A 12,524-nucleotide genomic window follows, 5' to 3' on the forward strand; every position below is an offset into this window, starting at 1 on the left:
TCGGATAACAGTGGTTCAGTGAGCACTTTGGACTCCTCCCTTGTGCCACAATGTATCATTTGCTGTCTTATAACAGGGAGCATTTCCTGTACCATGTAAAATGTACAAGGTGTCCACACTTCCTCTTGCATGTGCATTCACCACTCGCAGCATGCATGCAGGCCACAAACACAAGTATCTCACACACTATACAGCCACACATATGTCTCTTCTCTCTGCCCAGGTGTATCCCTCTGTCTCTCTCATGCCTGTGCTGTCTAATCCCCCATTCAGAAAAGACCCTACATGGATGAAGGAAGCACCTTCCATTTCCCAAACAAACAAAAAATGCCCCCGGCAATTTAAAAGAAATGGGCACTGGATTGCATGAATGGACACTGGATTGACAATCCCTATATTGGACTATAAGAATTGTGAACCTAAACAGCTTAAATTGTCTTAATTGATAATCTCTACTTTCCCCCTGAATATATTGTTTTAATAATCTCTTTAAAAGTTCAGGAGCCTCTGCACAAATGGCAGCGTAAACAATGTATGCCTATTTTAAGGTCCTAAAGACTAATTTGGCTGTGGTATAGTTGAGGGAAATTTAAAGTCGTATATTCTGTCATGGGAATTAATATGAGAGCCTCAGTAAAGTTTTATTTCAGAGCTGTGTCATTGCCCTTGAATACCCAAAAATGTTTGTTTTGGTTAGGGTAAATCAGTTTTCTTACAATACTATCAACCACATAGGCTGTTTCTGCTTGAGAGATTGTGTATTCATCACTTGTCATTCCCCCCCCCCATTTCAAAATATCTTTGGATGCTAAGGCATCACTCTCCTGTATCATAAATTTCAAGTGCAACCTTGGAGACTGGTAGTAAACATATTCTTCATTGAATTGTAGGGTGGGAGTCTATTTCATTGCTTATAAGCATTGACACTCAGTCCAAGTTGCAAATAAGCATTGTTTTTTATGCTAAACCAGAACAGCAACTCGTAGCTTGTAAATAGATGGGCTTCCAAACTACCCAGCTTTATGTACTTGTTTATAATTATGAAGAGTAGTTTCAAATTGTTTCCTGTTTCTGACAAACTAATAATGGAAATAGAAAAGAGCTCTTAAGTTATTGCTGCAGACAGAGAATGTTCAATAGCAGGTGGTCATACAGTAAAAAGGCGTCTGAAAGGTAGAAACAATTCTAAACTTGACACGTGATGAAACTAAAAGTGTTCGATTTGATACTATGAGCACATAATTTTCTTCATTATATTTTTGTATTCCTTCCAGTCTTCTAAGTGGCATTTTAGTGTAATGATGAGTTTTTCTGAGTGCTGGTAGTATGTGACGGGGACCTTCATGCTGACTGAGAATCTGAACTAAGTTTCTAGATCAAAAGACGCTTTAGCCTAGGGGTTTGCGAGCCTTTTCCCAGTTGAGGATTATATTCCCTTGAGGAGCATCTTTTGGGGGTTCCAGGCTAGCAGTGGCTAGGGCACAAACTGGTGGTGAATGAGTTTTCTCTCTCTTTTTTTCTCTGCTGGACTCCACCGTGCCCCCTCCCCCCTCCATGTCATCTTATCTTTCTGTTACTCCATCTCTTTGTTTTAGGCCTTTCTCCATTCCCCCTTCCATATTAATGCAGATGGGAAATGATCATTTGTCAAATGCTTCTCCTTTTCAGCACACTCTACTTTTGTATTTCCGTCTACTCTCCTTTTCTCTCCTAGTTTCTCCTACTCTGTTGGTCATTGCAAGGCTCTTTTTGGCCTTGGGCTTACCTAACAGCCACACCTCCCCCTTTGTGCAAAAAGAATCAATTTCCAGAGGGATGGCTAAGAGAGCAAGAGTGAGACTGCTGCACCTGGAGGACTGCATAAAAGGCTTGGGGGCCTTAGCTTCCTCATTATTGCTCTAACCACAGCAGCATTGGTTCTCAGAAGTAACTCTTATGATAGGGGTACTACAAATCTTTGGAACCAGTTGTTATGTCCTGCTTTTCGAGACTCTTAATTCCCCACATGTTTATGCACTGTTTTGGCGTTACTGATTATTGCCTACCATATAATTAAGTTCCTTTAGAAAGCTTGTAAGTTGTTGAACCTCAAAAACATGATAATATTTATACTGGGAATTCTTAGTCATTTGTGTAATAATGCATGATGACCCCAGAACTAAGAGATTTGTTGGGAGCAGAAGCGGAAAAAGGGTGGTGTCTCCCCAAGTTCTAAATGGGTGTGTGGGAGTATGATTTGCCCAAATCTTAATTTGAGGTGCACATATCCCATTTCCTTATTCCTTTCTACATATGTTGGCTATTGGCATAGGGGTACAACGCTTGATGATATACAATGCCATTTTGTAGAAGACTGTCTTTTGGAGGTGTTGCTATATCACCGTGGAAGCCCAAAACTTATTTTAGAGATTACACCCCCATTTTTTTTTTTATTAGTCCACAGCTAAATTGTCCCATTCCCAACAACTAGATTTTCTTTACTTTTTTGTTTTCTTGTTAGTGGGGATGGTAGGCACAGTTACCTTGTGTCTGTCTATTTTGCTAATGACTTCTGTGTGGAGTGAGAATAGCATATTGTTGTTCCATTCCAAAGTCTATCTGTTCACATAGGCACTTTAAAATGAGTTGAGCCCAGTATTATTGCTTTGTTGTGGAAGGAGAATTGTGCTGATAAAAGGGTCCTTCTGTAAACCAAGTGTCAATGTAGGATCAAACCCATTGTACTTAACAGAAATACTTCTATTTCATGGTATAATGGACACATCTACATCTACTGTGTGTCACTGTGTGCTCTATAGTCAAAAGCTGTTCTGTGTATTGGAGAAATGTGCTGCTGATTTTAATAATGCATTTTAAATTGCCGTAATCCACCCTGGGGCATTGTGGTGAAGGGTGAATAAGAAATTGAATTAATAATAATAAAACAAGAAGGGATTGTAAGGAGCTTCAGAAGTATGTCTCCATACTAGCACAATGGCAGATGGAATTCAGTGATTTTTAAAAAATTGTATTGCAAATTTCATCCAGTATTCTTTCCATTGCATTATATGGAACAATTGGTTAGGCAATAACATAATGAACTTTTACATGCTTGTGGTAGCTAGAATTCTGTGTGTGAAATTCTGAAATTCACCATTAACACCCAAAATCAAATAGTGGAAGGATAAAATATAGGAGTTTGTAGTTATGGCTAAGGTGACAATTTCTTTAAGATATTGAGGAGACAAGTTTCTGGTAATATAGCAGAATTACATTGATTGTAGGATATATGGCTTATTATCCAATATGAGTTAGGGTTTACCATGGCTTAATGCATCATCATACAATAAGCAGATCAGTGGTACATATCTTATCAATCTATATCCATCCATCTGCTTGAAACTGTGTTTCAAGAAATTTGAAGTACGTGTTTGTATTGCGGTTAAGTATTTCTTCAGGGGAAAAAGAAATATGATGTATATTGGGGATAAAAATTATAGCTTCATGTATGTATTTGCATGGTTTGAACCAGCGGTGGTTGTCTGGAAAAATGAATTTTGGTTCATGGTATATAGCAGGGCTGGCCCATCACCCTTTGGTGCCTGAGGCAAGATGTTTCCCCTGATCTAGGCCTGCACCCTGTGGGGGGAGGGGCAGCGCAGTCACTCTGTGGGACCATCCCCTTTTCACTGAGTGACTTGGTGAAAAGACAGCATTCTGCAAGGTGGTGTTGCTGCTCTCCCCATCTTTGGCTTTCAGCTGTGTCGCTGGCTCCCCCAAATCCCAGTCTGGATCTCCCACCCCCTGTGAAGCATGCCACCCGAGGTAGGTTGCCTCATGCAGCCTCATAGGGAAGCAAGCTAGCTTCAAGGTTTCAGGGCAAACCACAAGTCATGCCTTTCTAGCCCCTTTCTGCCCCTCAGGATTTGCTGCCTGAGGCAGCTGCCTCACTCAGCCTCATGATAGGGCCAACCTTGGTATATGGTTTGATGAAGATATCTTGCCCCAGTGTGCAGCAGCTTTTTTGAAGACAAATTATTGCTAGGGGTCAATAGGAAAGGTGTTGAAAGCAAAACTATCAATATAATGATACACAAATACGTGGTGTGACAACACATGGAATGCTGTGTACAGTTCCTGTCATTACACCTCAAAAAAGGTTCAGAAAAAAGGCAACCCAAGTGCTCATGGAGCTTGAACAACACTCCTATGAGAAAAGTTTGTCAGTTTGTGAACTTTTAAGTATAGAAGAAAGACAAGTAAGGTATATAGTAGGTGCATAAAATTATGCATGGTGTGGAGATGGAGTGGGTTCTCATTCTCATAGAACTGGAGACTATCCAATGAAGCAGTCTTTTGGATGATTCCAGACACATAAAAGGAAGTCCACGGTACATAGTTAAATTATGGAATGCACTCCCACAAAATGGCCACCAATTTGGTTAGCTTTAAAAGGGGGTTAGACCAGGGGTCGGCAAGGTTTACCTCGCCCGGGCTGGTTCACTCCAGCGGAGATCCCTCCGTGGGCCAGATCACACCCTCAATTTCCAGCATCTGCGCAGACGTGATTTCTGGTGCCGCGGAAATGAGTCCCTGTGCTGCACTGCACCAGTTTAGTGCAGCACGCAGGGACTCGCCGAGCAGGCAGCTTGTGGACCGGTTAAATGACCCCTGTGGGCCACTTGTGGCCCATGGGCCTTAGGTTGCCAACCCCTGGGTTAGACCAACATAACAGAGGTTAAGGCTTTCAATGGCTACTAGCCATGACTGTGTACAAGCTCCTGTACTGAAGGTGTTAAGCCTTGCTGGGGAGCACAAGTGGGAGAGTGCTGTTGCACTGATGTCAACACACGCACGCACGCACGCACACGCGCGCACACACACACACACACAGAGAGAGATTTTCATCTAATCAAACTAGAGTATCTAGTAAAAGTGAAGTAGGAGACATGATAGAGCTTTACAACTATCATTGGAAGCAGACCTCTCCTGTTGTTTTGGACACAAGTTATCTACTGTTCCCTAACTGAAGACTCTAAAATTTTCCACCACAAGTACTATTTAAAGTGGACACATTTGCTGTTACTATCTTTGAAAGAGCCATATTCCTGATCTGCTAATACATAGGCACTTCAGGCTCATTTTAGAAGCTTGTTTGATTTTAGCATACATATAGTTAATATATTTGAGCCTTTTGCATGGGAATCCCAGAGCCTTATATGGTCAGCTAACTTTGTTCTGCAGTGAACTGAAGGCACCCATCCAAAGGGAAAAAATTCCAATTGTCTTTAACTATCTAGTACCCTTTCCTTGGCCTCCAGCGGTAGTACAGTAGCTAACACTCTAACAATTTAAATGTAGGCTTTTACAAAGGTAGTGGAAATTAATTTTCGTAGTATTTGATAGCTGGATATATTCAGAGAGCAGAAATATTACTTTAGTAAAGGTTCATAACAAGGTCTATAGCTGCTTAGTGTAGAGATCTGAAAACTGACATCACTTTGTGTGAGGACTTCTAATTATTTATAATACTGATCTTGGTGGTTCTGTGCCTGTCTGCATAAGAAGTGGCAACTGACAGAGCAGGTAGTGATTTTTGCATACTTGGAAGACTTTCTAGGTGTACAGAAATCAAAGTCAGACAGTACAGCATGAGACTCTCAATCTCAGGGTTGTGGTTTTGAGCCCCACATTGGGCAAAAGATTCCTGCATTGCAGGGTGTTGGACTTGATGATCCTTGTGGTCCCTTCCAACTCTACAATTCTATGATTCTTTGAAATCAAACAGCTCAACACAGACGGAGCATCACAGTGGCCTCCAGGGGGGTGTCAGTTAAAGAAAAGGGGGAAGAGAGGGAATTGGCTTGCTTGAGCTGCTAACAGGTTACAGTTTGGGGAGTGGGGGAAAGGTCAGAAGGAATACATGCCAGAAGGTTAAGTACCCTCTCTGAGCTATTAGGGGAGGTTTCAGGAGGGAGCAACTGATGTGCCTCACTTTTGTTTCTCATTCTGCACAAATTTGTTCCTTCAACTGCTGTATAGAAAAAAGTGCTCTTTAAACCAGTCACTTGGGGAAAGATTTTAGGAGAGATGGAAAGAGAAAATTGATTATTTTTCCCCACCTAAGACCTCCATAAAAGTTGTCTTTTTTCTTTTTCCCTGTCTTGAAACCTCCCCACCCTGTAGGCCCTGAATAGCATTGCAAGGCTCTTTTTTCAGGCTAGCAGGAGCCTTGAACAGGAACAATCCTCTTAGGTGCAAAGGATTCAGGTTCCCACTTTGTGTTAAAAGTACCAGAATAAAAATACAACCTACAACTTGGTGCGCAGATACATATGTGTTATGTAATGTGTTGAGGAGTCAACCTGGAGACTTTGATGAGCTTTTGATGATGGTTCACCTTTGGTTGCCTCCTGCAGCCTTCCTAAAGCCTGATTTCTTTTTTGTTGTTGTTGATATTTAATGACAAGTAACGAAACATAAGCTCGCAGGGAAGCCCTCTGATTTCTTAGTGGAGTTGCCTGCATTCAGAACAGCCTATCCTCGTCCCCAAGGAGGTACTAGTGATATGGAAGCTTTGTTCATTTGCCAGTAATTTTCAGCTGTGTGATTGATAAGCCCATTAGTCAAATGTTTTATGTGAATCTGAAGTACCCATCCACAAAATAAGTTGCTAGTGATCGTGCTTGATTCTGCTTTAGCTTTGCTTGCTTCTATTCAGCCTTTGCTGTGGTTGGTAATTGACCATGTTCTTACTTGAGGTGTGATTGAATGGTCCTGTTTCTTGTAGATGAATGACATATCCTGAAAGAGGTATGTCATATTGAATCATGGAGGGTGGGAATGTACTGTTTTGGAGACAGAAAAGTTATTGACTATTGCACACTTTAAAATTAAATCTTATAAGATATAGAAGTGAAATTTGTTTCCAGTTCAGATTCAGAAAAAGTGTGATCCCGCTATGAGAACCTTAGAATACAATGCCCTAGGCTGTGATTGTTGAGTGTGTTCATCTCACTTTAGTTTAGTGCAGAATTTCCCAAACTTGAGTCCCCAGCTATTTTTGGACTACAGCTCTCATCCCTAACTAACAGGACCAGTGGTCAGGGATTATGGGAATTATAGTCCAAAAACAACTGGAGACCCAAATTTGGGAAACCTTGGTCTAGTGTTGACTACTCAGAGTTGACTATTTCATGGGCAAAACCAATTTTGGACAAGACAATGTCCAATGGCACATGCCATTGTTTGCTTGTTTCACTATGAGATTCAGGGGAGAAAAAGTTAAAGATATAGAATTATATGGATCATCATAGAATTAGTAGTGAAATTTCAGGGCATTAGTTTGTTTCAATAAGTATGGAACAACTTTCCAGAATTTGAACTGAGAAAGAGGGTGTTTTTCTTGCAATTGTTTTATGACCATCAGGACCCCATAATTCTAAATCACATCATAGATTGTCTGGTGGTGGTTGGTAGCATAGAAAAAAGGGGGGGGGGAGAGAAAGAAAGATTACATTTTCTTTTATAATTTTCTTGATTGTTTTAGGGAAAATATGAACAAAGAACCTTTAATAGGACTGATTAGAAAAAAATGTTTTGTGCAAAACTTCATCAGAATTGGCTGTATTGTAGCAAAAGGACTGCAAAATACAGACTTCATAATAGCTGGCAGTTTGTGATTGTGACACCTATATGTTTAGTATAGGTAGGATTACCCTGACTTTTATTTACCTTTAATGATACCAGCAAATAGCCAAATCAGACTATATAGTGTGATGACATCATGACGTCCAGTAGATTGTGCCTTCCTTGGTGGGATCATTTGAGAAACAATGCAGACAAAGCTATCATTTTTGTTCTCTGCACTCTTATTTTGTCTTCACTTTGTAGTCACCAGTGTCTCACCAATAGAGGCACAATTTTCTGAAGAGTTGCATCCTGATAACTGGAACAGTACCTTTTCTGTTGCTACCAGTCATTCATCTACACTACCACAATTCCTAGAAGGCATCTGAGCTTGCTGTGTGAGTTGTTCCCAATGGCAAGAAACTTGGAGGCAAACTATTTTGGTAACAAAAAGTTGCCTCCTGCTGCTTTTACCTTACCCTCACTATCTCTGCCCAGGGATGCACAAGCAAGGGTACCTCTTGCCCATTAGTAACTAAGACAGCAGTTATATCCCTCTGTGTCTTTTCTGAAATGAAGCATCTTCTTTTCTTTAACTTGCTGTTTCTTCCTTGTTTCCACAGGAAGTCACACTTGCATCAGCTTCTTTTACAATAAGATAGCTGCCACCATCATGCCCAATAAGCACTAACTCACTGTTTCATCACTACCTCCCATGATCTCTGTAAAAAATGGCCTATATTCCAGACACTGTGAATTCTAGCCTTGTCAGCTCACTTTTGGAGCTTGAGAGGAGGCTGCAGGAGAAAATATAATGGGATAACCCAATGCATACTTTTTTACTTGGGAGTAACAATATTGGAGCAGGAGCAGCTATATAGTGCATTATTGTTAATATACGAGATTATCCAGTCAACACTCCTCTTCATAATCTTACATTCAGACATTAACTGATATATTTCTTGAAACCATGGATTTGCTTTCTATATCCAGTTATTAACCTGCCATATCACAAGAAATCACCAACCCACCCATAGCAGGCCCCCTGTCCCTAGTGTCAAGTCCATAACATGAGGTTGCACCATAATCTCACTTTTTCCAAGGCCTCTGGTTGGTTGGTTGGTTGGTTGGTTGGTTGGTTGGTAGGTCAGGACCATCTCACCCTGTATCACCACATGTTGCACTTTGCAAGGCCTCTGGGTAATGGGTTAGTTACACTTTTACCCATGCCCATAGCATAACTGATTTTCGTGGTAGCTGGTAGTTATTATTTATCTTTCCCTTCAGAACCTCATGCATATACCAGTCCAGTTTTAGTCTGTAGTCACAATGTAATGGTTTTCACCCAAGTGCTCTATATGGATGCAGATGATGACCTCTTCATAAAGAACAATGATTATAGTCTCATTTTTTGTGAAATAGTGCCCCATGTTTTCAGTTTCTATGAGCCTTTGAGCAAAATTGCAGTAATGTTGGGCTGGCTAGTTTGAAGCGTGTTGAAGTTGTCAGTGAAGTGCACATGAATGAAAAATGACCATAAACACCAAGCAGTACAGGTCTCTGTTGCTGCATAAATTCTTGAGGGCTTGCTTTTGGGTAGAAATGTGTAGGGTTATACTGAGTGTGTTTTAAGACAGTGATTTTTTGAGTGTTTTCATGTGTACATGTGTTGATGGTGCCCATGAGATTACCTTTACCTTTCTATATGTTTTATAGTTCTCAGTCTAAAATGCTTGCGCTGAGCAAGCCATGCTGTAAATGAGTACCTAGTCCAGTGGAGAAAGAAAAGGCATGTGATGTTGGTCACTTGTTTCTGTTAACCTTAATACAGTGGTACCTCGGGTTACATATGCTTCAGGTTAAAGACTCCGCTAACCCAGAAATAGTACCTCGGGTTAAGAACTTTGCTTCAGGATGAGAACAGAAATCATGCTCTGGCGGCGTGGCGGCAGTAGGAGGCCCCATTAGCTAAAGTGGTGCTTCAGGTTAAGAACAGCTTCAGGTTAAGAACGGACCTCCAGAATGAATTAAGTACTTAACCCGAGGTACCACTGTAATTTGCAGGCTGTGGGTTGTGTTCTGATGTGTCATGGCCTTTTGCTCAGGGGTTTCATTGGAGTCCTGAAGATGTTTAGGATTAGAGAGTAACAGTTATGACATAGAATTGTTGGACATAGTTTTTGCTTTCTACAAAAGCAAACCTTCAGACCAAAAGGACAAAAACATGTGGCATTGTAGTGTTTGGATTACATGCCTTGAGTGAAGGCATTGGATTTTGATCATTTAATATTGTATAGCTCCGTGTTACTGTTGGAGGTCCCTGTGTGGCTTTTCCCCTTGCACATGGCACCCACATGGCTCAAACATGCCATAGTATGGTTTCCCATGTTTTCTGAATCCAGTTTGTGGCTGAGTGGTAAGCCATAAATAAGCCAAGGTTTGTTCTTGGTTTACTTCTGGTTTATTGCTTGTGGTTTGTCTGAGAACATACCCCCCCCCGGGGGGGGGGGAGGATTTGGATGGCACAAAAAGCCATACTACAGCTGTGTGGGTACTGTGCTGAGCTGAGGAGGAACCCATGTGGGGACCTAGATGGCAGGGGGGCATAGTCACAACTAAGCCATTATTTGAGACAAACTGTGATTTACTTGTGTGACTCAGGCAATTGAAAGCTGTATTTTAGTTATACATATAATAGAAATCTTAATTCCCTTAGAAGTTTTTCAAGGTATCTAGGTACCCAAGTATGCATGGTTTTACAGTATAAGCTCAAAACTGAATTGCACCCTAAGGAAATTGACATAATTTGCTGTTTGCTATATCTTGTGATGTGTGTTTTCTCCTCTACATCTTTGTTTTAGAAACTCTGCAGGGTCTGTTTTGTTCCTCACACTGTCAAAAAGTGAAGAGTATTAGGCTAGCTTATGGCAGATAAGACATACAACCTCACAGTTCTGTATATATCACAAAGTAGAGACATGCTCTCTGCATTCTCTTCTACCCTTCTAAGGCTGGCAGTGAGCTGGCAGAGAAGAAATATACCAAACAACCACGTATAAGAAGAACATTTTGTCATGAATGGAAGGAACATGTTGCAGGTGGCTATAGTGAACTTGAAATGGCAATAGAGATTCTTATATTTATGCAGAATATATAAAAGAAAACGATGGGCTAATTTGTGTAGCACGAATCATGTGAACATGTGCTTTATGTGGGATAATGGCTTATTGCTGCCTGTTTGGTTGTGGAATGGGCTGTTTGCGGTTAGATCTATTGTCATAGAATGACTTTTGGCCAATTGTTAAAACCACCTTAACACTTTTTTCTTCTGTTTATAGGCTTGCATAGATGATAATGTAGATATGGTGAAATTTCTGGTGGAAAATGGAGCCAATATTAATCAACCTGATAATGAAGGCTGGATACCTCTACATGCGGCTGCTTCCTGTGGATATCTTGATATAGCAGAGTAAGGATTTTTCCCCAATATTTAACATAACTTACCTTGATGTTTAGTAGACTTATGATGCAACCGTTGCTAAGAAGCTGTTTAACGACAGGATACTTTGAGCAATGTATTCCATATTTTATGAGATGAGAACTGGGTTCTTTATGACAAGAAGAAAAATGCAGTTCCCTCACTCATAATAAAATTACGTTGAAAGGTGAATTTGAAATTTGCAACAGTCTACATTTGTTAATCATCTTGTAACAAAGCCATATATCTGAACATATATTCTAGAAATGAGCGCTTGATACTTGATTTGAAGCCTGTGTTTTTTGTTTCCCTGTGAAATAGTCAACACTGGAGCACCAGACCTTTTGTTGATACTTAATTATATCTAGGGTTAAAGAACAAGTGCTGCATTTAGCTAAAGTTTGTCTTTGTCTTATCTTGGGATGTTGATAGAATATTCTGGGAAGTTTACAAATAGGGTGGCTGTAGCTTTTAAGGATAGCTCTCCACAATCTTTAACCTTTCAATTTGATGTATTGAGTGCCCTTATGAGGAAGAACTCTGAGCTTGAGAAACCTAAACCTGTCCAGGCTATACATTGACACCTCTTGCATTGCATATAGTAACGTAGGATCCTGTTTGTCCTTAAAAGGAAGCAGTACTAGCTGTATTCTTTCTGACTCTGCAGTATGTGTCAGAATTCTGTTTGAGCTAACATATAAACTAGAATGGCATTTTAGCAGCTGTAAATTTCAGTAATTTTTTCATGTGGCAGCTGAAACTACTTTTTAAGGGGTATATGAGTAGGTATATTGTATATGGTTTTCGTATCTCATTTGTTCTTCCTCTCATGTGTGGGACTGAAGTTTCAATAGTCATTTGCCCATGGTGTTGCTAAGATTTAAAGACACCTTGCCTGTTATAGTTGAATAAATGTGTGTAATTCCATTGAATAAGCAGTACTTAGGCTGTACATCAGTACACACACACATTCATACTCCTTTATGTATTACCCATACGTGTCTGTATGTGTACATATATAATCTATTAATAACTTACTATATATCAATAAGAATTATAATCAGGAAATACAAACATATTACTACTTTTGAGTCTCTCTCTCTCTGTGTGTGTGTGTCATAAAAATACATTTTTATGTTTGCAGAACAGTTGTACATAAATGTTCCACTTTTCAAGTGTGAAGGTAATAGGCATTTCATCCAGAGCACACCCTCCTAAACAGTCTTGTTGAAGATGAAAGAAGTAATTGCTTGCCAAACAAAAACTGGTAAAGAGGATGTGACTGAGCAGGCTCAGAATGTTGTTAATGCTTTTTAGGGAGTGTGCTGAAGAAAGTAGGGGCACAGCAGCTGCAGACATTCCTGGAGGTTTCTCATTTTCTTGATCTGGGTTCTTTCTTGGTGATGGGAATGAATCAATCTTAGTGGCCTTAATGGAT

At 40.3% G+C, this 12,524-nt stretch overlaps 1 protein-coding gene across 6 annotated transcripts in view; it reads left to right on the top strand.

Annotated features, from left to right (window-relative positions):
* The window catches only part of PPP1R12A (protein phosphatase 1 regulatory subunit 12A), a 91,024-nt gene that overhangs the window by 17,182 nt on the left and 61,318 nt on the right, over window positions 1–12,524 (top strand). For all 6 annotated transcript variants that reach the window (XM_081211213.1, XM_081211214.1, XM_081211209.1 and 3 more), the window contains exon 2: window positions 10,947–11,077. In XM_081211213.1, the coding sequence (XP_081067339.1) occupies window positions 10,947–11,077 (131 nt within the window). The remainder of the gene's footprint in view (window positions 1–10,946; window positions 11,078–12,524) is intronic.

Source organism: Podarcis bocagei, assembly GCF_964188305.1.
Source record: "Podarcis bocagei genome assembly, chromosome: 10".
In the NCBI taxonomy this organism is placed as follows: domain Eukaryota; kingdom Metazoa; phylum Chordata; class Lepidosauria; order Squamata; family Lacertidae; genus Podarcis; species Podarcis bocagei.